This window comes from Canis lupus, chromosome 14 (assembly GCF_003254725.2).
Source record: "Canis lupus dingo isolate Sandy chromosome 14, ASM325472v2, whole genome shotgun sequence".
Taxonomy (NCBI): Eukaryota; Metazoa; Chordata; class Mammalia; order Carnivora; family Canidae; genus Canis; species Canis lupus.
The window spans coordinates 21,064,793-21,090,765 of record NC_064256.1 but is presented as its reverse complement, the minus strand read 5'-3'; the positions used below and the strand labels follow the sequence as shown (position 1 = coordinate 21,090,765).

Sequence of the window (25,973 nt, the reverse complement as noted above, 5' to 3'; positions counted from 1 at the left end):
CCCAGGTGCCCCTAGAATTCCCGGTTTTAATCCCAACTTTTCCATTGATTAACTGTGTCCTTTTGTATGTCCTTTACATGTGCATAAATGATGGCATTTTTTCCTATCAAAAGGTTATAATACAATGTATTTTGTATTATTTTGTACATTGTATTATATATTACTTATTTGAAATGAGGTAGGACCTTAAGGGGAAAACTGCCATACCACTTGAATAGTGTATTACGTGGACAAGTTACCTAACCTCTCCCAAGCCTCGGTGTCCATGGCTGTGAATGGAGATGATACTTGTACGGATGACAGTGTGTGCCTGTGAGATACAAGCAAGAACCTATGAAGGACAGAGCATTGTGCCTAGAATACAGCATATACTCAGTAAATGTTAGCCAGCATTACATTAAATCCAAGAGAATCTGTCTGTAAATTACTTTAGAAATCAGTCGTAAAACCAGAAGATATATCTGTTAGAGCTCAGATCAAAGTCTAGGGCTCTCTCCAAGCCCTGTTCTCCTCACACTACTAAAAGAGCGCCTGTAACTCTTCCCTTAGAAAAGATAATCACCCAGAAGGAATTTTATCTCCGGGTAGGAATTTCCTAAGTAATCCATGTTACCAGAGCCATAGAAATTACTGGCTGATTTTTTCTCTTTTAAGGTTTATTTTCTTTCTTCTGTTACTTTTTTTATGATTAGGAAAATAATATTGCTAATTGTAAAATATTTGGAAAGTAACGGTAAATAAGAGAACATAGTCTGTTATTCCACACTATAAGATAATCCCTATTTAACATTTCTGCTAATTTGTTTCTCCTTGCATAGTTTTTAATAGAGTTATAATCACACTGTGGATATGTGGTTTTCACTTAATTTCATAGCTGAAGCACTGTTAGCCATCGCAGCAAAATGGTTTATGGCATATGCTGTGGGGCCAGACAACACAGGTTCAAATTCCAGTTTCCAAAATCTTTAAAAAAAGCGGGGGGGTGGGGGGACCCCCGGGTGGCTCAGTGGTTTGGTGCCTGCCTTTGGCCCAGGGCAGCATCCTGGAGTCCCGGGATCAAGTCCCATGTCTCGGGCTCCCTACATGGAGCCTGCTTCTCCCTCTGCCTGTGTGTCTACCTCTCTCTGTCTCTCTCTCTTTCTGTGTCTCTCATGAATAAATAAATAAAATCATTAAAAAAACAAAACCAATTCCAGTTTCCCCACTTAGACCTGTGTAACCTGCGCAAGTTATGAAACCCCTTTCTGCTTATTTCTCTATCTGCTAAAAAGTAAAGAATAGTCTTAGTCTCATAAGATCATTCTAGAGATCAGCATATATAAAGTAAATAAATGTAAAGATCCAAGAGAGTACCTGGCACATAATAAGTATTTTTATTTTTTTATTTTTTAAATATTTTTATTTATTCAGAGAGAGAGAGAGAGAGAGAGGCAGGGATCCTGACATGGGACTCAATCCTGGGTCTCCAGGATCACACCCCAGGCTGCAGGCGGCGCTAAACCACTGTGCCACCGGGCTGCCCATAATAAGTATTTTTAAATGTTAGATAATACTTGGGATCTCTGGGTGGCTCAGCTGTTTGGCACCTGCCTTTGGCCAGGGCACGATCCTGGAGTCCTGGGATCGAGTCCCAAGTCAGACTCCGGGCATGGAGCCTGCTTCTCCCTCAGCCTGTGTCTCCACCTCTCTCTCTCTCTCTCTGTCTCTCTCTCTCTGTCTATCATGAATGAATAAATAAATAAATATTTTTAAAAAATTAAAAAATAAGTGTTAGATAATACTTTTATATATCTTTTAAAACGTTATAAACATAATTTTTAACTGCTGCATATTTATCTAGCCCTTAGATACTTAGATTTTTTTTTTCAAAAACAAATGTAAATACACTATATTGAAAAAACCATCTTTGTGCTTAAAGGCTTTTCCTCTTTTCTGGGGCATTTCCTTGGAGAAAGAGATTCTCTCTAATGTGAGTATGTTGGTAAAAAAAATATGACTCTTTTGATTTAATGCATTACCACATGATTCTTGGAGATAGGAACTGGAACATGCTGCTATTTTAGCCCTGCGGCAACCCTAGTAGCTTTCAGAGTTGTTTTTCAGATACCTTCTCTGTTCGTTATCTATTGCTGCATAGCCGATTTCCCCAAAACTGACCAACTGGAAACAGCAGACACTGATCATCTCACAGTTTCTATGGCCTGGGAGCAGCTTATCTGAAGGCCTCTAGCTCAAGGTGTGTCATAAGGTTGCAGTCAAGGTGTCAGCCAGAGGCTCGACTGAAGTTGGGAGGATCACTTTCAAGGTGGCTTCAGGCACATGGCGTTGACAAAGAGGCCTCAGTCCCTTGCCACACAGCCTCACTGGTGGTCACCTTGGATGTTCTTGGGACAGTGGCTGACGTCCTCCGCCCCCACCCCGAGCTAGGTTAGAGAGGGATGAAGGGAGTGGGGAGAAGGGTGGTAAAAAAAGACAGAGGGAAAAAAAAAAAAAAGACAGAGGAAGGAAGCAAAGCAGTTGCTGCCATGTCTTTTGTGACCAAGCCTCTGTTTCTACACTATCCTGTTGGTTACACCAATCAGCCCTGTGTAACATACAGGGAGACTGAATAGAGGCAGAGGTGTGAATACAGGAAGTAAAGGTCACTGAGAGTCATTTGGGAGCTGGCCATCATGCTTTATTTTCATTTTATCGTCCACCTTGTCCTTCCCTGCAGTATAAAAAATACAAGACAAACTGTCATTGGTTTTGTTCTTTAAAGAACATGTTAGCCTCAAAGCTTGATGGTCTAGTATATTCCTCAAATCTGTGTAAATTCTATCATGAGAACTAAGCTACTTTCTCAGTGTGTAATTACAGAAATCAGAAGCCAGTGGCAAATGTCATAACTATCATTCTCATTGAATTTAGGGATAAGACAAGGACGTGTCTATATCATCCTTGTTTTTCAGGCTTATTCTGGAGGTTCCATTAAATGTAGTAAAAGAAGAAAAAGCAGTGAGAGATATAAATATTAGAAAAGAAGATATGAAACTATCATTTGCAACTGATTGTTTAGCTTAAAATCCAAATAAAATTGCCAAAAAATGTATCAGAATTAGTAAGTATTGTATTTTGTTATAAGATGAGCATAATAGGGACACCTGGGTGGCTCAGTGGTTGAGCATCTGCCTTCGACTCAGGGTGTGATCCCAGGTCTGAGGTTCGGGTCCCACATCAGGCTCCCTGCATGGAGCCTGCTCTCCTTCTGCCTATATCTCTAAGGGAAAAAAAAAGATGAGCATAATAATCTATATCTGGCGATAGGCAATTAACTGATGTCATAGGAGGAAGCCGAACAACCAGCTGCTCAGTGTAGAACCCTGCTGGCAGGCTCAGCCAGAAGGCCAGGAAGATTTCTGTGTAGACGTGTGTTGTACCCAGTGCAACAGTAGCAAGGACAGTGAGCACAAAAATACACAAGTGGGGACTGTTGGAAGATGGATCAGGCCCACATATTCCCTTTGTGGATGCCAGTGAAAGCAAAGCCATTTCCTAGAGAAGAGACACAGGTGGAGTAGGCACAGAATCCCAGGAAGTACATACCAGGGCCAGAGTGATCTGTGTCATTAAGAGAAAGGAGAAAAGCTTATCTCAAAATAAACACAATGAATAGCAGTTGACCACTAACCTTTTAATTGTAATACAGAAATGTCTCATTATTATTTTTATGTGCATTTTTATGTAAAATATAATTTTATGTTTAAGTTACTCTCCTACATAGAGTACGTATATATTTTTTGTTGAACACTTATAAATAAGATGGGTCTGGGATTACATTAATATGATCATGCTTTCTATATTTTAATAGTAATTTCAGTTATTCAGTAAGTACTATTTTTCTAAAAATTTTATTTGACCTAAAGTTCGATTGCTTTAGCAGGTATTTTAACAGAGGTGGTTGTTGAGATCTCAAAACCTGGAGAATATTGACTTTTCTTTTCTTTTTCTTTTTTGCCTTTTTTTTTTTTTTTTTTTTAGATTTATGTATCTGGTTGTAAACTGGGAATATCTTTAAATCATGGAAACGTTTCCATTATTTCATAGGATAGAGTAAGCCTAACTAACTGATATGTGAATTTATGTTCATTGACCAATGTGCCTTAGTGTGTCAACGGTGAGAGCTGAAGCAGGGAGCCTGAAATTAAACTAAATTTTAGGGAGGCCTGGGTGGCTCAGTGGTTGAGTGTCTGTCTTTGCTTCCACTCAGGTTGTGATCCTGGGGTTCTGGGATCGAGTCCCATACCGAGCTCCCCACGGGGAGCCTTCTCCCTATGCCTATGTCTCTTCCCCTCTTTCTCTGTGTCTCTCATGAATAAAAAATTAAACCTTAAAAAAAATTTTTTTAATTCTCTGCAATGAACATGCTGCTTCTTGATTAATGAAGGGCATTTCAGTATGGCTTATGTATGATCTTAAAGAAAGGATATCTAGCGCTTCTCAAATTTTAGAGTTTTGTCATACCCAGTGATTTTAACTGTCAGCAGTGAGATAAAGGATAAGTCACCTTAGACTAAGTTATAATTTGGGAGCATCTTTAAGAGCTAATCAATGCATAGATAGGGAATTGCTAACTATGTGTGATTGTCGTGATGCTTTTGCAGATATATTAAAAGAATTAAGTTAGAAGGGAAGTACTGTTGACACAGATTTGTTAATGATGTGGACATAAAGGTCAAGATAATTTCAAAGCAATTCTTAGATCCTTAAAAAAAAGTCATGGAGAGATTGAATCAAAGTAATAGACTGAGCATATTCATCTTTCTCTCCTCTTGTCCCAAATACCTTAAAATGTCAGAAAATACATGTTTTAAAACTCCTTTTGGCACTAGAAAATGTCAGCACCAGGCCTCAGAAGGCTGGAGATGGAAGCATATTGACTCTAAAACTAAGCTGGATGGTGCTACAGCCCAGGACACTGGCAGGAAAAACTGCTCTCCATGTAAGAGCAGACCCAGAAAATTTTAACCTCTGAGTGAACAATAGGACACCTAGCTTTGGAGTAGGCTTAAGGTAAATCTTTAACAGGGGTTAAGGAGTGGCACTGGTGGCAGGAAGGTGGGGCTGGGTCCTCCCTGCTTCTTTTTGTCTGGAGCTTTAGGCAATGCTTGAATCTAGACCAGGCCAGAGCTATTTTCTGAAGAAAGGCATCACTTGCCTGAGGAGGGCAAGTGTAAGGAATCAGAAGAAAGTAGGGGAAGGCTTAAGGTTCCAGACCTTTACCCTGATGGCCAGAGTAATATAAACTAATGGGAGCTCTTCCCAAGAGGGATATAAAATAATTTCTTCTACTTCCAGACTGAAGTGTTCCACCTTTCAGTGACTCGGAAGGTCCCAGCCCTGCCAGGCCACCTCACCCCCTTGTACCTAGTTAACTGGCCTCCCCCATTTCATAAGGCCCATTGCTAGCCCTGCCCTGCAGGAGAGGAGCCTGAAGGTGAAGCTGACCTAGGAGGTGGTAGAAGCCAGCACTGTACTGATGAGCCTGTTCTTTGAACTTCAGGATCAATAGAGAGCGGGAGGTCCCTCAGACAAGCAACAAGACAAGTAAACAGGAATTTCAGGGAAAACAGGCAATTCAGAGAAAAGGAGAACTTTTTAAAGAACTATAATTAGGATCTGCAGAGAGAATTGAGAAGAACAGGTTTTTTTTTTTTTTTTTGATGTTTTTTATTTAATGTTCTATTTTTTTTAAGAGGGGGATAGGGGCAGAGGGACACACAGAGAGATAATCCTAAGCAGGCTCCATACCCGACACAGGGCTCAGTCTCACAACCCTGAGGCCATGACCTGAACCAAAATCAAGAGTCAGGCACTGAACCAATTGAGCCACCCAGGTGCCCCTTGAGAGGAAGAATCTTAAGGAACCTTTCTTGAAAATTAATAGAAAAAAAAAAAAAAAGAAAATTAATAGAAGGATCGTCTAAATAAAAAAGCCATAAATGGTCTGAATGATAGAATGGATATGCTCAAAGAGCAAATTAGACATCTAAAAAGTGAAGTCACTACAACATGGAGCAAAAATAGATAAAAGAGGAAGAGCAAATGTAAGAGACGTGTAGGATTAGTCCTGGAAGTCTAACATCTACTTAATAGGAGTTCCCTAGAGAGAAGTAGTATAAAAGATGGACACAAAACAAATCATTAATAAAAGTCGACTCATCTTTTCATCTGCAGTCCTGGGTACCTTCAAAATGCCATGGAAAGGATGTCTTGATGGCATTGCCAGGCACACCAGCCTTCAGGAGGGAGGGCATATCTCAAGTTCTTTTCTACCATAACTCAAAGGTTACACTTCACAGACATGCCTGAAGCAGAGTGAAAAGTGAAATAGGAAAGGAGAAAGTAGGAGCTATATGAAACAGAGCAAATAAAAGTTAAACCTGAGAATAGATTTAAATAACTGGTGACTTTAGTGTATGTATTTTTTTTCTTTTTTTTTTCTTTTTTTTAATTTATTTATTTATGATAGTCACAGAGAGAGAGAGAGAGAGAGGCTGAGACATAGGCAGAGGGAGAAGCAGGCTCCATGCACTGGGAGCCCGATGTGGGACTCGATCCCGGGTCTCCAGGATCGCGCCCTGGGCCAAAGGCAGGCGCCAAACCGCTGCGCCACCCAGGGATCCCTAGTGTATGTATTTTTATGTAAGAAGGGCTTGTTGGCAAAGGGTGCAAATAAATGCTAATTTATTATACATACAGTAATTATTGTACCTCTGTGATAAATGTATATTAGGAAGGGATGGAGATCAAAAGGGAAACAAACAACTAGAAGTAGAGAAAATGAAAACCACAGTATAGGATAGCAGAAATAAATCTAATAACCACAATTATAACCATGATTGAATGGATTCAGTGCCCCTAGTAAAAACAAATGCTTATTTTAGATGAGTTGTGAAAGGAAATCTAGTCATCTGAAGTTTGAGAAAACAGTGACATAGAACAACTGAAAGAGAGCAGATTGAAAAATATGTATTAGGCAAATACCAAAAATAAGCAAGTTTAGCAATATTAATGTGAGACAAAATGGAATTCAAGGTTTAAAGAGGCACAGAGGCATATTTTACATTTACAAAAGATAAAATTCCCTAAGAAGATAGTGCCACCCTAAATAAAGAGATAATACGAGGCCACCTGGAATTACCAGGAATTGAGTTTATTCGGAACTAGTGGAAGAATCGCAGTGAGGGACCCATGTTCTGGAATAGGCTATAGGCGATTCTGTAGGCAAGAAGTCATAACCGGCATGTAAGCCATAAACTCATTGGCTTGAGCATGAGGACACCTTGCTTGCCACATGTTCGTTGGCCAGGAAATAAATCTCAAGTCTTCTGCAAATCAAGCATTTATGGAAAATCAGTCTCTCAGTTCTCAAGCTCCGTTCTTCTGAAGGAGCATGCGTGAGAATCTCCACCTCCTACCCTCTGGTTCCATTTTAAACCGTCCTTTCATGGTATATTGCCATCAGCCACTGTGTATTATCAACATACTGTTGTTTTATAAAACCTCAATTTAGCAGTACGATAAGATCATGGTATTTTCTCATTCCAAATCTTGACACTTCTCTTAGAAGCTGATCCATCAAGTAGATACTGCAGATAAGGATACAGAGGGAATTTGTGAAACTCTTAAACTTGATCCAAAATAAATAGATATTAACTTTGTATCCCATAAACAGAGAAGCACATTCTTTACAAATGCTAATGGGATATTTATGAGAATTGCAAATTTCTTGCTCCAGAGTTGTATTTTGCTGGCTGAGCTTTCTTTCTGTTGTAAATGAACTTTACTTTCTAGGTGTCAAGCCCCCTTTAAGGCGTTATAATTTCATATTGGGCTGGAGAGCACCCCAAATGATTCTTGTCACATAGGTAGGTAGCCCCAAGGTCTCATTATTTGTCTCATCACTGAAGTTTCAGGCAGGCTGCTGTTGAGGAACCTGCAAGGCTCCCTGTTCCCTAGCTGACCCCATCTTTGGGGATAGAGAAAGCGAGACCTCTTGATCAGTGTTGTCTTAACCTCTTGGAAACCAGGAGAGACTAGGCAAATTTGCCAACCCTGGCCCCTAAAATTAGCAGATTTCTTGTGGCCACGCTCTTTCTGGTAGATACTATTTTCCTGGCCTTGCTTTGGAGGAGCCTGAGGCTGTTCTCTAGGGTCATTTAGTCAGTCTTACATCAGAAATCCTCCATCCACGAAGAGCCGTGGTAACTCCAAGGCCCTCACAGCTGCCAGCCTGGGAGAGGTGAGGGTAGATGGGAGACAGATGAGAGTCCCAGGCAGGATCCCGCATCCCCCCACCCACCCACACACCATCATCACTATTGCTACTACTTCCACTCAGTTCTGCCAGACAACTTCTCACCCGTTTCTTTTGGCATATTTATTTTATAATCAATATCTTTCCTCCCTGCCCCCTAATACTTCTCTCTTTTTCCATAACAAGGAACTGTTTATGAAAACTAACTGGAGGAGACTTTTTACCCATGTTATTGCCTGTGTGTCTCCCACTGTCACTCGGACATGCCTGCTCACTGTTGCAAGGAGGATTTTACTATATGCCTAAAGCAGACAGCCTGGCTAAACTCTTTCTAAACCAGGAAGTGAAACTTAATGGGTGGTGTGAACACAGTGGGTTTCTAAGCATTTTTCATGTTTCCTCCCATTATGTTGGAGGATAAATTCCTGGCTTAAAGTTAAAATAATTCCTCCAAGTTAAAGGAAATTCAGTATGACTTATTCAGTGAAGCATTGGATATAAAGTGAGCTTTTTCACATGCAAAAAATGTGATATGTTTTATAAAAACGTTACTTAGGATGGGTGTTTGTGAGGAACTCAGTAAAGATAGAAGAGAAGGAGATGCAGTTTAGTAATCTAAATGCAAACTTGTATTGTGCAGATTTCCCCAGGCGCACACGCATGCACACACACACACACACACACACACACACACACACACACACAATAACTTTAAAGCTGTCTGTTAGAAGGATGAGATGTACTTGTGAGCCAGACCACGTTGGTTTGGACAGAAATTCTTACAGAATTATTAAGCCTTAAAAAAAGCAAAGGAGATTTATGCATCTGCATTTGACCAATTTGGTTTGGAATAGGTTCATAATGGAAAAGTAATAAAACCATAAGAGACAGTGTCTTCTGAGTACAGTCTCGCTTTTAAAAAATCTAAACATGGGCTGCCCCATTTTGGATAAAATGACTGTAGAAAATTTCCCATTGGTAATTTTGGGAGAATTTTGTTGCTGTTGTTGTTTCTTTTTCATTGATTATCAGCCAGTATAAATTTTCAGCTTTCTGTCAAATATTTTTTCTGGAGATGTTAGTTTTAGGAAAAAGGAATCCTGAAGTATTATCTATGGGAGTCTCTACCTCTGGTCACCAATCCTCCCCCCACTCCCCCCCCCCCCCCCCCCCACACACACACCAGTGTTTGCTTAGCCCTCAGTAAAGTCTTTTTCTGGTGTAACTGGAGAGGTTAGGCTTTGGTGGATAGGGGGTGGTTGAATGTGTGTGAGAAGGCACCTCATGTGACTGCCAGCAGCCACAGAAAAGCGTGAAGAGGAAACGCATAACAAACTTCACTTCTGAAAATCGGACCTAATAACTTTGCAGGTTTCTGATTTAGATGGGAAAACAAAAAAGAAAAAGAAAAGCTTTCTCCATTTGTTCCACTTGAAGTAGGGATATTGAAAAATGATTCCTTAAAACCTTTAGCAAATACAGTCCTATACCAAAAAGGTTAGGCAGTTGGGGGAAGGGGAGGTGAAGGATGTCTGTGCAGCTTCTGTCCCTGCAGACAGGGTAGTGCTGGCTGTGCTTCTCAGGGTGGTGGAAGAGACATTTGATTTCATCAGACTCTTAACTTTCTCTCCACGGCCAGCAGTTCAAAGCACAGTGATTTTTATATAGTGTGAATGTGACCAGACTGTGATGGTGGTGCCTTTCCTGCAGGCATGCCCGCAGCATCCTTAGTGACCCCTGCTGATGTTATCAAGACGCGATTACAGGTGGCCGCCCGGGCTGGCCAAACCACTTACAGCGGTGTGATGGACTGCTTCAGGAAAATACTTCGGGAAGAAGGCCCAAAAGCTCTGTGGAAAGGAGCTGGTGGTATGGAAATAGTTTGTTCTTAACTAAACCTTTCGTATTAGGTAATTTTTTTTAAATTGAATTAAATCTATTATTTCTCCATTTTTTTCCAAAGCTCGCGTATTTCGATCCTCCCCCCAGTTTGGGGTAACTTTGCTGACATATGAATTGCTACAGCGATGGTTCTACATTGACTTTGGAGGCGTGTAAGTATCCTGCTAAATCTGCAGCCAGGTGGCAGCTCCTCCAACACTCAGTGCTCATTAAGAAGGGTATGTCAGTCTCATTCCTGTGATGTAATAGGAAAGATACAGGAAAATATTGAAACCATGTGACCAAACTCATTTCAAAGGGGAAAATACAACCGACTAGCATTCCACAACTCCTTTACTTGATGCAGATTTTTGCAACCTTTGAATGTCACTTTTACCAAGGTAAAAAATGATAGATTCTCACCCCATATCCTCTTTTAGAAAACCCGTGGGATCAGAGCCAGTTCCTAAATCCAGGATCATACTGCCTGCTCCCAATCCTGATCACGTTGGAGGCTACAAACTGGCGGTTGCAACATTTGCGGGGATTGAAAACAAATTTGGACTTTACCTACCTCTCTTCAAGCCACCGGCGTCTACCTCAGCGGTTATCAGTGGAGGCCCATAGGAGGGGCGGTGCTGGCGCTACAGAGTGCCTCGTCTCCAGTGGAAACAGTGTCTCCTCCTTTCACTTCCATCTCTTGTTTAAATTTAAGTCGAGGCTTTTTTATAAGGTGAAATCATTCATTTTCTGTGTGTTTCCTTAACCAGATCATTGTGAAATTATTCATAATTATTCTTGTGGCCTCTGCTCACAAACCTGTGCTTGTATCTGACATTTACTGGAATTTGGTCAACACTAACACGATTTGGGGGAAGGAGCAAGTCTGAATAGAAGTGAGAGCTGCTCTCCTTGGCTTGGGATTATAGTCCCAAAGAGACTACTGAAAGGCAATCATGGTGCTCAGAGCAAAGTGTTTCATGCATGTTTCAGCTGGTAGGAAGCTGGGTACATATTTATCATTATAAAAAAACAACACTGGAAGTAATAAAAAAAAAAAAAGGATCAGAATTAGCCAGCTTGGCTTCAGATTTTAAACATATACTAATTCTATTTCTGGATTATATTATGAAGCTTTTATGTGAAACTTTTTTTTTTTTTTGTAATGAAAACCACATTGAAGATGTTTAATAATCGTACTTTGTTAGTGGTATCAAGACTATTAGAGAGGTCTTTTTAGGGAGGTTCTTGAGGCATTGTATCCTGTAGACAGAGAATCCATGAGATGCAGCACCTCTCCTGGGTGTACTCATTTTGAATTACTGCTCATCTGATGCTCACATACTGTCACTGTCTGAGTACAGTGTAGGAAAGCACGTGCCCTCTGTCCTGATGCCTGCATTCATGCCCCCTACAACCCTACCCCAGCCCCCCACAGTTGGCACCTATTTGCTTTGAAAAATCCCACTTATTTTTGAATCGTGTAAGACAATTAGAATCTAATAAATGTTTTTATTTAATTTGTGGTGCCTTGCATAATGTTCAGAAGGCTCAAGTGTTTGTGAAGAAGGAAATAAACTATTTTTAAAGCTATTGTTTGCTCTTGTGTATGTCACATGGCGAATGACTGCAGTAATTGTCATTACTGGACTCTGTATGTTTCATTTTCAGGGTGCTTTTATTCATATTGGCATGGCTCTCTCCTCCTGGCCCTTCAAGGTCATGTGTACCCTGATTTTCAGTATGCTGACGTTCAGAGTGAGTAAAAGAAATGACATTTCACCCTAGATAAGCAAGGAACCCAACCAACTGACACTTTCTCTCTGGTCATCCTCAGTGCTTTGGGCAGTTGCTTAACCATGAGAATTAATAAAAATTTTCATTTTATAATGTGAAGTTTCACTGGAAGGTGGGCATGAAAACTGGAATGAAATGGCAATTGTATTTTCTAATCTACTCTGATCCTTCCTCATAAGAAAACCAGACATCGCTGTATCTGACATTTGCTGGTATTGGGCCAACACTGTCATTTGGGGAACGGAGCTAGTCTTGAACAGAATATGGGTTTTTTAGACTTCTCAGACTCTGAAGAGGCTGCTGAGAACCTGCAAGCAGTCAGTTTGAACCGAGTCTCCAGAACTTCACTCCAGGAGAGACAGCTGCGTTGCAGTCTCCATCCTACTTCTCAATCAACAGGTTGTCATTAAAAGTTACTGTTCAAAACTGGGGAGTATCAGAACAAAACAAAATTGTGAAGCATCAGCACCATCCATGGGTCTGATTTTTTTTTTTCCTAAGTGAACAAAACCTTTATTAGCCTCACCAGAAACAGAAAGTGTATATCTGTGGCTCCCTTTGAAAAACTAAAACGAAAACCACTCCCTCTGTCTACCCATCCTCACCCCCCATCCGTGCTCAGTGTGAAAAGTGATCAGTAGTTCTGTTTTTTTTTTTAAAGAGTTTATTCATTTATTCATGAGATAGAGAGAAAGAGGGAGTGGGGGCACAGGGATACAGGCAGAGGGAGAAGCAGACTCCATGCAGGGAGCCTGACATGGTTCTTGATCCCAGGACTCCAGGATCACGCCCTGGGCCGAAGGAAGGCACCAAACCACTGAGCCACCCAGGGATCCCCAGTAGTTCTGTTTTAACCTCAGAGACCAGTCACAAAACTCCAAATATGTCTTAGAATTTTGGGTGATGTTGCAAGAACAAATCACTCAAACGTTGGTATTTTGCATGTGGACAGAAGTCCCTCCGTGAAAATCTCTGTGTTCCTTTTGTTCACTTGCTAGAATTTGACAGAAGATCAAGTTTTCATAGTAACAACAGTGACCCAGATCTCAGAAAAGGTGCATTTATTGTACCTGCTGCTTTTAAGAGTTATCGCTATATTTACCTGTAGCTGAGGGCGATTTTCTGCAGTAAAGAAGAAACCAGAGAAGCCAGAGGAGATAGGGCCAGAGGGCTGTGTTTCTTTAAAATCCCTGGCTGTTTCTGTTCAGAATAGGCAGTGACTTGAGACACTTTGAAGGAGGCCTAATTTCCATCTGAGTTCTGCTCAGTGGGTGGCGTGACTGTGACATCCTTGAATAGTTCTGCAATCACCGTGTGGTGAAAACCACGTCAAATTTGTTCTGGGTTTTCCTTCTTCCTGAAGTGACAGCACAGTACGTCGGCAGTGCCGGCAGTACCGTGGCTGCTGTTCATGCAGCCAGGCATTTCCCTCCTTAATGCTGAGGAGCTGAAAGATGTGTAAGTCCCCGCAAGCTGCCTGCCCGTCCCAGGGGGCCAGCTTCCCCCTGCTGTGTTGGCCAGGCCATGGAGTCTTTCAGCTCTGCCCTTGGTCCACCTCCTGTTGCTTAGGGCATGGGGGTAGAGGCCTGATTTTTGTAGCAGCTTTTTTTTTTTTTTTCAAGGAGGGGAAAAAATGTGAAGCTGACCACAAAGTGAACACACTGATTCTTGGGTTCCAGTCGTGGCTGGATTTCTTGAGGCTGGGTGGCATGCTGTCGCCAAGCTCATGCTACACCTCATAACCCACAACCATTTGCTGAGCTCCCTGGGGTCGCCTTAATCCCAGCAGCCAGGGTTGCACAGGGGAAAATAAGAATTCTGGCACAGAAAGGAGTCATTTAAGTGCTTATTGCATTTCAAGCTTCAGTTTTTACTTAGCTAAAATATTTACCATTGCTGGAAAACAATGTTTAAAATTTTGTGCTTATATGTTATTTAATGGTGTGGCCTATGTAAACCTCAGGATGCTTACATTTTGACAGTCTTCTGGAAATGTTTAACAGCACATAACTCAGGGAGCAGGGAATAAAAACGAGAAGAAATTGTGCTTGAAACTATTTGTAACCCCGTCCAGCTAGGTCTTCAGCAAGTCACGTTGGAATTCTTCAGGTAGAGGGAGGGAAGCCTCCGGTAATGGAATTTGATGAGTCCGGTCTTGTGGCCCCATTTATCAGCCTTGTAGATAACCCTCTCCTCTAAAAGTCATCATGTGCCTTTTTACCACAGAAGCCATTCTTTAGGGGATGAATTTGTATCTTTGCCACTGAGTAAAAGCCCATTTTAAATTCAGGGTAATCAAATGCTTTCAGGATGTGGATTTTTCCAAAGATTTTTTTAAAAGACATGTTCACTGGTAAGAGCATTGAAATGTTCTTTCCACAAATGGTACTGCCCACAGAGGGGGTGTGCCTTTTTTGTTTTACCTTTCGGGAGTAGCCCAACCCTTACCCAAGAGTTCTATTTTCAATGTTAGGAAGACCTCAGGGGGTCCACTGCTTCATTTTCAAGGCCAAGGCAGCTAAAAGCATTGTACCTCTGTCTTTTAAAACTGTGACAGTTTTTAGTTTGAACGCCCAGACTGGGCTGTAGTAGGGACTGAGGCTTTTGTTCGAAAAAGTTGTTGGAACTTAGTAGGCTCTTGGTTATTATTTTGAAGGGTGGGTGAATGGATTTTTGAGAAATATGTATTTTCTTCCCAATGAGCAATCTCTATTATTTTCCTGCTTTATAGGCCTTTTCTCCTGCTGGAGTTCAAGCCATAACTGAAAACAATCACAGTCTTCTGTATTGATCACATACTTTAGAAGTTGTAAATACATCTTTTATTAAAGCTACAGCTATTTAAAATTGGTGTTAATTACTTACATTGATTGATTCAGGAACTGTCATATAAACAATATTTAAAGTTCCTGATCATTGTTAAAAATAAACCTTTGAGAAATCATATCTTTCGAGATTAGTGCTACATTAGGGTTGAGATATGTCATTTAATAGTTTTTCTTATCAATGAATATTAGTTATTTACAACTCATTCTATTCCTCTCACTGCCTGTTGTTTATGTGCTCCGTAGGAGCACAGTGGCAAGCTTTCCTTAGAAGCTGCTGAGGACAACGGGAACCCTCTTTCTCAAAAGGGTTTGTTTTTAGCTAATGCATTTGACTCCAAAAAAGAGTCCAAATGGAACACTCGGCTTTCATCTGCTGGGGTAACCTAATAAAATAATGTTTGTTTTTAGATTCCCGGCTGTTAAGGGGGTTTTGCTCAAGGCAAAACCACAGTCCCCTTGAATAACTTCAGAAGGAAAGTTAAGAAGACACACTAATTGTGCCTGTCTGAGGCTTGCCTCTCCTGGGTCACAGGCACACCCCCAGCACACTGGTCTGGCCATCAGGGCTTCAGTGCACACCATCACTTTGATTCCATTAGCCAGGGCTCCTTCCCCTTTGCAGGATGCTTCATTTAGCAGTGGAGCAGTTCTAAGGTGACTTTAAAATAGATTCAGGCTCTCAGAACAGATTTGTGCAAGTGTACCATAGTCTGTCCTGTATGGTGGGGAGAAGGAAATTCAGCCTAAAGAAAACATTGTTCCCTATCTCGTATCACCTCCTTCCACCTCTTGCTCTTGCTCTGGTCTTGCTGGGCTGCTTTCAAAAGAGAGAGGGGCGAGTCATTCTGCCTCCACCCTGGAGTTCTTTGGCCACTAAGAACTTATTAAATATGAGGTATTACATGCCAGGCATGATCTCATTAAATCCTCCTCACAGCCCTTAAAGTAGGTACAGTTCTTTTTCCTATGCTACAAATGAGGAAACCTCAGACTCGCAGAGGCAAAGCATCTTGCTCGTGATCTCTCAGCTAGCAAATGAGGAGGCTAGGATTTAAATCTAGGTCTGGTGGCAGCCCAAGCTCTGTTCTTTACCTACAAGGGTTTCTCAACAAGACTCAGTTCAGGACCTTCTTATGACCATCTTTGCCCAGAGTTTCTTACTTCCCCCAGTTCTTAGAATCAGAGGTGTCATTCCTAGCTTAGAGTGGAAGGAAAGGGTGATCACTGATTATTTACCGTAGTGGGTACATTTCCTAATTCAAAGAATTCTAGAGCCTGAGGACTAGCTGAGTCCTCACAACCCTTTCAAGGTTCATCCTTTTTTTTTTTTTTTTTTTAAAGATTTTACTTATTTGAGAAAGAACAAGCAGGGGGAGGGGCAGAAAGAGAGGAAGAAGCAAGTTCCTCACTGAGCAGGGAGCCCAACTCAGGGCTCGATCTAAGAACCCTGGGATCATAACCTGAGCTAAAGGCAGACGCTTAACCCACTGAGTCACCCAGGCGTCCCGAGGTTCATCTTAAACTATTTTATGACCTATTATAGTCAGTAAAGAGAGGATTAAGGTAAACTTAAGGCATTTGCCCCATGAGTTTAAAATGGAAAGGTAATGTGGAAAAAGATAAATTTACAGTCTGTTACAATGCAATGCGATACGATGTGAACTGAATTGGACCATCTTAAAAATCTCTGCTATAATTAGAAAATGCCATTCTTCAACAAAAGTTGGAAATAATGGAAAACCAAGTTAAAAGTAAATATCTATGGGTACTTGGCCTCAAAGTGTGTCTGGAGGGAATGGAGACAGTTTACAGAATGTGGGATTTGCTGGAATTACTTTTGGACGTAAAATCTCCATCACCACTAATGGTGGAAAAGCCTGACTCTATTCCCAACAAGGGCCCTGCGCTCAAGTCAAAGGAGAAGACGTACCACTGCACTCTGCTGCCCCTTTTACCATTATTACATAAACAAGAGCAGATTACTGACTGACCCACACTAAAAATTAACTGAGAAACATACATATATATCGTTTTCTCATCCTTTTTTCAAAATAGTGGTATATTTCAAATTGTGAATTCCTGTTTTGAAGTAAAATTTACCTACATATGTTCTGAGTATAGAGATGTGCTTTATTAATTTGAGAATTTAGGTGTTCCGACAGCCACTCCATGTAAGAAACTGCTGCTTATGATAACCTTGACATTTGAATCAGCTCCAGGATTATGAAAGGCATATACTCTGTTAGAATGAAATCAGAAAAATGAAAAGTTGGGAATGAGAAAAATTGAGACAGACATACTTTTTTTTCCCGAAGGCAGAAGTAGTATGATTGCTGATGTCTGTTGAATTTTATTATTGCAGAAGGTAGAGACTTCTACACATGTGCAGTCTCAGCCTTTGGCCTACCCCACAATGCAATGTATGCATTTCCTTCCTGCTAACTGAAGAAGCAGTTGGTACGCTATCATCTTAGTTGTTGTACAGCATCTGAGGAAATAAATAACAGGGCAAAGAGCGGAATAACCAAAAACTTGAGAGGACCATCTGGGGAATGAGATATTCATAGGGTTTTGAATAGCTCTAGAATGCTACTGGGAATCTGGAAGAACACACACCCAGACTCAGAAGAGTGCACATACTCAGGAGAGACCTGAGAAGGCTCTAAGTTCTCAACCTCCTGTCAACCTTGAGGCTCTTCAGAAAAAGGAAGTGAAGACTAATGCAGAGTGGTAGACCACCAGGCTGAGTGTTGAATGTGTGCCTCAGCACACATGAGTCCTCTGGCAAATACTGGAAGAGTTTTTGGTTCTAAGCATTTATGGAAATCTCTGTCCAGTCATTGACTAAACATCGAATTAATAGACTTCAGGGGCCATACATGACACAGAATAGGCACTATATGGCATCAGTTCAGAGAATTTGCTAAATAAACAAGAATTACAATAAGTAACAACAAATCTGATTTCCAGGGTTGTACATTACAATGCTCCAAACACCTGGAGTTCAACAAAAGAGTATGAGACATGTAAAGAAACAGTATGGCATATACACAAGAAAAAAAATCAAGAAGAACTATGAGGAAGCCCAGAGACTGGATTTTCATTCTAGACAAAGATTTTAAAGCACCTTTAAGTATACTCAATGAATTAAAGGAATTCATGTCTAAAGAACTAAACTAGAATGATGTTTTCGGCAGAGCAAAGAATAAGCAAATGTGAAGGAGGGTCAGTTGAAATATACAATCTAAAGAACAAAAAGGGGAAACAAAAAATTGAACACAGCCCTGTGGGTACCATCATGAATGCCAGCAGGAGGGGAGGCAGAGAAAGGGCAGAATTCTTGAAGCGAGAAAGGCTGAAAACTTCCCAAAATTGATGAAAAACAATCTCCATCTCTTAGAACCTCCATGAAATCCAAGTAGGACAAACTCAGAGATCCATACATAAACACATCATAATCAAGCTGTCAGAAGCCAAAACCTGTGAGGGGATCTTGCAGCTCCAAGAAAGAAGCAACTCATCATATACAAGGGATCCTAAACAAGATTAATAGCTGATATCTTACCTGAAGCCATACAGGCCAGAAGCTTGTGGGATGAAATACTCAAAAGTGCTGAAAGAAAAAAATCTATCAATGAAGATTTCTACTTCTGATGAAATTATTCTTCAAAAATGAGGGAAAAATAATATTCCCAGATAAGCAAAACCTGAAAGTTTATCACTAGCAGCCTTGCCTTACAACAAATGCTAGAGTCCAGGCTGAAATGAAAGGACACTAGAGGGAGATTTCAAGATAATAAAAGGGTCAGTTTATCAAGATGATATAATAAACTAAATATGTAATATCTAGTAACAGAGCTTTAAAATGCATGAATAAAAACAGAACTAGAGGATAAATAGACAAACCACAGCCATATTTACATATTTTCACTTCCTTTCTCAGTAATTGATTAAACACATAGAAAATAATCAGTAAGATTACAGAAGATTGAAACAGTACTCTCAGGCAATTTAGTCTATTTGACGTTTTTAGAACCACAGACTCAATATCTGAAGAATTGACATTCTTTTTAAGTGCACATGGAACATTGACCAAGCTAGACCATATGCTAGCTCATAAAATAAATCTTAATAAATTTCAAAGGATTTGAAATATAGAGTATTTCTTACTCTGTATGTTTTCTTACCAAGCAGAATCAAGCTAGAAATAAAAACAAAGATATCTGGAAAGCTTTCCAAATATTTGGAAATTAAACACACTTCTAAAAAGCCCATGGGCCAAATAATATATTACAACGGAAATTAGAAAATATTTTGAATAGAATGATAACGAAAGCACAACAGATCAAATTTGTAGGATACATACAGTAAAAGCAGTACTTAGAGGGATTTTTATAACTTTAAAGGCCTAAATTAGAAGAAAAGTGTTTTACAACCAGTGATCTAAGTTTCTACTCTAGGAAATAAGAAAAAAAGAGCAAATGAAACCCAAAGTAGAAAGAAGAAAAAAAGTGAACAAACAATAGAGAAAAATCAACAGTTCCAAACGGCAGTTCTTTAAACAGACTAATATTGATACCTGACAAGACTCTTAAAGAAGACAAATATATCAATAATTAAAAAGATATCTATGAATATATATAGTATACATATATATACATTTGCACACATAATTATATGTAATGAGGGGCTAGAAGAACAATTATGCCAATAAATTTGATTACTTAAATGGACACATATATTTTTTTTAATTTTATTTATTCATTGATGAGAGAGAGAGGCAGAGACGCAGGCAGAGGGAGAGGCAGGCTTCATGCAGGGAGCCTGACACGGGACTCGATCCTGGGTCTCCAGGATCACGCACTGGGCTGAACGCAGACGCTCAACCACTGAGCCACCTGGGCGCCCCAAAAGGACACATTTTTGAAAAAAATACGATTTGCCAAAATGGAACCAAAAAGAAATAGGAAATCTGAACATCCCTATTTCTATTAAGTAAATGAATTTATTATCAGAAACTTTCTCACAAATATAACTCCAGGGCCACATGGCTTCACCAGTGGATTCTATCAAATATTTAAGGAAGAATTAATACCAATATTTATACTCTTGCACAAAATAGAGGATGTTAGAACATTTCTCAATTCATATGAGCATCATCATGTAACTAAGACCTCACAAAGACATTACAAGAATGGAAAATTATAGACCAGTATCCCTAAGGAAGAATTATGGAAAACTGCTTTAATTATTAGCAAATAGAATCTAGCAATATATTTTGATCAAATGAGGTCCATACAAGTATAGCAAGGTTGGATTAACATTTTAAAAAGCCAGTGCAATTCATCACATTAATAGAATAAATGAGAAATTACATGACTATATATCAATAGATGCAGAACAAAAACATCGGGTAAAACTTAACACCTGTCCATGATAAAAGTGAAACATTGAAACTCTTATATGAGATCAGGAAAAAGGTAAGGATGTCTGCCTTCACTTCTGCAATACAACATTGATCTGGAAGTGCTGGCTAGTGTTGTAAGGAAAAAAGATTGGAAAGGAAGAACTACAGCTTTCATTCTCAGTATGATTGTATATATAATAACCAATGGGATCTATGAAATCTAGAAATGATATATTCCTATTAATAAGGTTGCAAAATACTAGATGAATGTATACAGATTTTCTGAAAACTAGCAAAATATGCTTGGAAAATAAAATTTTAAAACAATTACAATATTTATAATAGAATAAAAATTAAATACTTAGGAATAAATCTAAAAGGTGTGCATAACCGATATACTAAAACATTGTGAGATAAAGATAATTCAATGAATGGGAAGACATATACCCTGTTTATGGATTGGAAGATTCAAAATTGTTAAGATGTTCATTCTTCCAAATTGGTATGTAGATTAAATGAACTCCCAGTTGAAAACTAAACAGTATGATTTTCTTTTAAAAATTTTACAGTGATTCTAAAATTATATGGAAACATTGAAGATCTAGAATAGCTAAAACAAGACTTCCAAATGAATAACAAATTTGGAGACTTAACTAAATCTATCAATCAGGACAGTGTATTATGTAATTGCTCAATAAAATAGAAAAGTGAGTTCATAGAATAGTGAGCTCATATGTATATCATCAGTTGACTTTTTACCAAGGATGCTAGTTCCATTTAATGGTCAAAAAAGAAAATAAATTTTTCAGCCCATATTGCTAGACCAGCTGAATATCCATAAATTTTTTAAAAACTCAGTTTTGACCACTGCGTCATCCATTTACAAACATAAATTTAAGATTCATCATAGAGCTTCATGTAAAGGCTAAAACAATAAAATATTCAGAAGAAAACAAGATGGCAAGCAAGATTTACTAGGAAGAACCATAAAATACTAACCAGAAAGGATTAAAATGGGCAATTGGACTTTAAGAAAATTTAACATTTCTGCATATCACAGTATTTTAAGGGAATGAAGTTTGAAGTCCTAGACTGGGAAAAATATTTGTAACACATGTATCTGACAAAGGACTTATATAGAGGTTATATAAAGAGCTTTGTTAGGTAAAAACACAAAGAAAATCCAGTTTTAAAAATGCCCAAAATATTTGAGCAGCCATTTCAGAGAAAAAGGTGTAATGTGACATGTAAAAATGGCCAGTAAGCACATGAAGAGGTGTTCAAAACCAGTAGTCATCAAGTATATGCAAACTAAAACCACAGTTGGCTACTGTTTCGTACTCCCCAAAATGGCCCAAATGAAAAAGACCAACAATATTAGATTTTGGAGCAGCTGTGGAACAACTGGAATTCTGACGCCTTGGTGGGAATGCAAGATGGTACAACCACTTTGCAGAACACTTACGAAAGTTCTTAGGAAGTTAAACATAGATCTACCATACAACCCAGAAATTCCACTTGCAGGATTTGCCAAAGAAAACAAGTGCCTACAAAAAGAACTGTACACGGATATTCATAGGAACATTAGATAAAAAGGCCTCAAACTGAAAACACTAATGTTCAGTAAGTGATGAATGAATAAATTGCAAAATAATTGTAAAATGGAATACCAGTCAGCAATAAAAAGGAACATACTACGAAAATGTTTAGCACGAGGACAAATGTCAAAAAAATTATATCAAGCAAAATAATCCAGCCATTAAAACAAGGCATGCTGTGCGATTTCACTTATATGAAGTTTAAGAAGAGAACAGCCACAACTAATCTGTGTTGACAGAAATCAAAACAAGGATTGCTGGGAAGGGCCACAAGAGTACTTCCATCTTTATTAAAATGTTTTGTATCTTGTTTTGTCTCCTGGTTATGTAACTGTATGTAATTGTTAAAACTTGTTTAAAAAATCATTAAGGGGATCTCTGGGTGGCTCAGCAGTTAAGCTCCTGCCTTTGGCCCAGGGCGTGATTCTGGAGTCCCAGGATCGAGTCCGACGTTGGGCTCCCTGCATGGAGCCTGCTTCTCCCTCTGCCTGTGTCTCTGCCTCTCTCTCTCTCTGTGTGTCTCTCATGAATAAATAAAAAATCTTTAAAAAAAATTGTTAAAACTGAACACTCCTATCTGTGTGCATTTTGTTGTATGGGAATCACACCTCAATAAAAAACCAAAAACTTACACCTTTTCTCATTTTAATTTTACTTTGTTAATTCTTCCTCTCAGTGCTCTAATTGGGAGCCTCAGATCTTTTAAGCTTATCTTCAGTTGCTGTTGCTGCTATTTTAAACTATGACTTCTTATTGATGTTGATGTTAAGCTGTTAGGGAACCTGTTACTTTCACAGATAAAAGGTTAGTTGGAAAAGTCAGAGGAATGACCTTAATTATATTAAAGGGTGAAAATTTGAAGTATGTGCATAAGGGTTTATAAACTCAGTGCTTTCTGGGGGCGACTGGGTGGTTCAGTCGGTTGAGCGTTTGCCTCCGGCTCAGGTCATGATCTTGGGGTCCTGGGATGGAGCCCCGAATTGCGCTCCGCTTAGCGGGGAGCCTGCTTCTCCCTCTCCCTCTAACCTTCCCACTTGTGCTCTCTCTCTCTCTCTCTCTCTCTCTCTCAGATTATTAAAAAAAAAATAAACTCAGTGCTTTTAGCATTCTGGACGGAAGAAATTATTAGTACAAAGGCCCATATGATTGGAGGTGCTTGGCATGTCAAAGGAAGAGTGAGGTCGGAGAAATGGCAGTGGATTAGCAAACATTAAGTGACAGGATATAAGATCAGAGACAGGACATGAGAATCAAATCCTATAGGGTCTGTGGGCCACTATCAAAATTTTGACTTTTACTCCAAATGATGTGAAAGCCATTCATGGGTTTTGGTTTGTTTCTTATTGAAGTAGAGCTGACATACCGTGTTAAATTAGTTTCAGGTGTTCAACATAGTGATTTGACATTTAATGCCTTATAAAATGCTTGCCACAGTCACCATCTGTCACTATATTAAAGTTATTAAAATATTACTGTATTCCCTATGCTGTACTTTATACCCCCATACATATACCATCAGTGTGCTTTGAGTGGAGGAGTTAAGTGTTGCAACACCGTCATTCAAGCTGCTATCTTGTGAAAAGACTGAAGAGGTCAAAGGATGGAAGCTGGGAGGTGAATGAGATAAAGAATTCATGAGAGAGATGATGATAGCTTGGCCTAGGGCAGTGTATGTATATGTACTTATTCCTGGCCACTTGTCTTTCCACACAAAGGGGATGACTATGTGCACACCTTACAGCTCTACCTATTGGAAAGTTTTTCCCTTTACTGTCCTCCGAGGTCACCCTTCATTATGGCTGTAGTGTAGCTGTCATCCATTCTTAACTTCCACCCGTAAACGGAGACAACCCATATGTAAACCAGCCTCTGACTTTTTCCCCTTTTTCTCAACCAGTCATACAGAATCCACCCTCCCTACGTATGACCACATACACAAGCATGGGAAAGGGGTGCTGGTGAAATCCTGTTGGGTAACATTGGGTTCTGGGCTCCTTGCTCATGCAGCTTACTTACGCCCTCTGGTTCTGCTCAGATGTGCATCCTGGATGCACAATTTCCATCTTATGGAAAGGTTTTTTTTGGATCTTTCCAACTTTATAACTTGGTGAGGCTAACAGGACTCGACTTACAAATGGGCTATTTGGATGTCTGGTATTTTCACATCTTCATGGTCAAGAGCTCTACTTCCATGACCCAGTCAACATGCCAGGAGCTATTTCTCAAAAGTCACTTACTTCTTTGCTTCAGATAGCTCAACTTTCCTTTGGAACTTCATGGGCCACTATTATAATTGCCCTACTAGGGTTTGCCATAAGTTGCCCTATCTTTTCGAAACCACCAGCGATATTTCTAATACCATAGCATCTGTTGGTTGAGTGGCCCATGTAGCTCCTTGCACTGCAGTTTAGATCTGATGTGAAGTCCTTTCTCATTTTGAGCCCTCCCCAAAGCCTTGCAATGCTACATGGTAGAACAGAGTATTCTTAGACATGTGTGTTGCCTTCAGAACCTACAGAGGCCTACCAGGTGCTGTGCTTCCTTCTTGTGTTGGCAGTTCTAAGCTCCAGCACTTTTTCACTTTGGAAGGGACATCCCAGTATGTACCTAACTATTGGATTCCTAAAAATTCCACTGACATAGCATGTTCCCAATTCTACCTTGACTTGATCTCCCACCCTCTGGAGTATATATACCTTATAGGACTTCTGGTACTGGTACCTTATTAATCTGTTCCAAGAAAGATGTCACATATGACACAGCAGCTGTGATAAGAGCTCCTATTGGTTAAGCTTGCACTACTCTTCAGTTATTCTCCAAGATCCATCTAGTTTATGAAGGAGTCCGACTGGTCTTATTTTTTTTTTAATTTTTATTTATTTATGATAGTCACACACAGAGAGAGAGAAGCAGAGACATAGGCAGAAGGAGAAGCAGGCTCCATGCACCGGGAGCCCGATGTGGGATTCGATCCTGGGTCTCCAGGATCGCGCCCTGGGCCAAAGGCAGGCGCTAAACTGCTGCGCCACCCAGGGATCCCCCGACTGGTCTTAAATGGATAAATTCTAGGAACCACCACTCTGCATCTTCTAGGATTCTAAGAATGTCCCTAATGTCTACCATCCTCCCAGCCCTACCCTGAGATGTAATATTGTTTTTTATTTACCATCTTGGTAGGAGGAGGTGGGAGTATGGCAGTTTCAGAGCGTCTCCACTTGGCCTTCCCTTTTGTATAGCTCTTAACCCCAGAGGCCAGGAACCCAATGCCAAGTATGTTAGCTCCAATTGAACACTCAGGGTTTGGGGAAATGGTCACTTTGTGGGTCCATAGACCTAAGAGCCCAGTGTGACCGATGATTAATAAGGGCTTTATTATCTTATCTAGTTACCATAAGTTACCATTCTAACTGGGAGACTATGATACAGCTTCAAGTTTCAATCTGAATTCAAACCCTGTATCAACTAGTTCTCCCAAGTGTCTGATTTTTCTTTCTGCGTTATACATTGACCTGAATAAATGGCCATAGGTCCCTTTGGGGAAGGATTGAGGAAATCATCACAATATGTGTTTCCCATGGTGTCCTTTCTGCTAACAGGCTAGACCCCTTTTCAGTCAGTAGGTTCTAGATCAGAAAATTGGCTCGGGTCTAGGTAATGAGCAAAGGATCATGATTTTCTTTTTCTTTTACATTTTTAAAAATTTAAATTCAATTTACCAACATATAGTATAACACCCAGTGCTTATCCCATCAATTGCCCTCCTCATTGCCCATCACCGTTACCGCATCCCCCCACAAACCTCCCCTTCCACAACCCTTCGTTTCCCAGAGTTAGAAGTCTCTCATGGTTTGTCTCCCTCTCTAATTTTTCCTACTCAGTTCCCCTCCTTTCCTTTATAATCCCTTTCACTATTTCTTATATTCCATATATGAGTGAAACCATATGATTATTGTCCTTCTCGGACTTATTTCAATCAGCATAATACCCTCCAGTTCCATCTACGCTGAAGCAAATGGTGGGTATTCGTTTCTTCTGATGGCTGAGTAATATTCTGTTGTATATATATACCACATCTTCTTTATCCATTCATCTGTCAAAGGATATCATGGCTCTTCCCACAGTTTGGCTATTGTGGACATTGCTGCTATGAACATTGGGATGTA

The 25,973-nt window shown here is 39.9% G+C and overlaps 1 protein-coding gene across 3 annotated transcripts in view; it reads left to right on the top strand.

Annotated features, from left to right (window-relative positions):
* SLC25A13 (solute carrier family 25 member 13) overlaps positions 1-11,773 on the top strand; it is a 185,551-nt gene extending 173,778 nt beyond the window's left edge. For all 3 annotated transcript variants that reach the window (XM_025471293.3, XM_025471294.3, XM_049093603.1), the window contains 3 exons: positions 10,010-10,168; positions 10,263-10,353; positions 10,621-11,773. In XM_025471293.3, the coding sequence (XP_025327078.1) occupies positions 10,010-10,168; positions 10,263-10,353; positions 10,621-10,807 (437 nt within the window). In that variant the 3' untranslated portion in view covers positions 10,808-11,773. The remainder of the gene's footprint in view (positions 1-10,009; positions 10,169-10,262; positions 10,354-10,620) is intronic.
* The last annotated feature ends 14,200 nt before the right edge of the window (positions 11,774-25,973 follow it).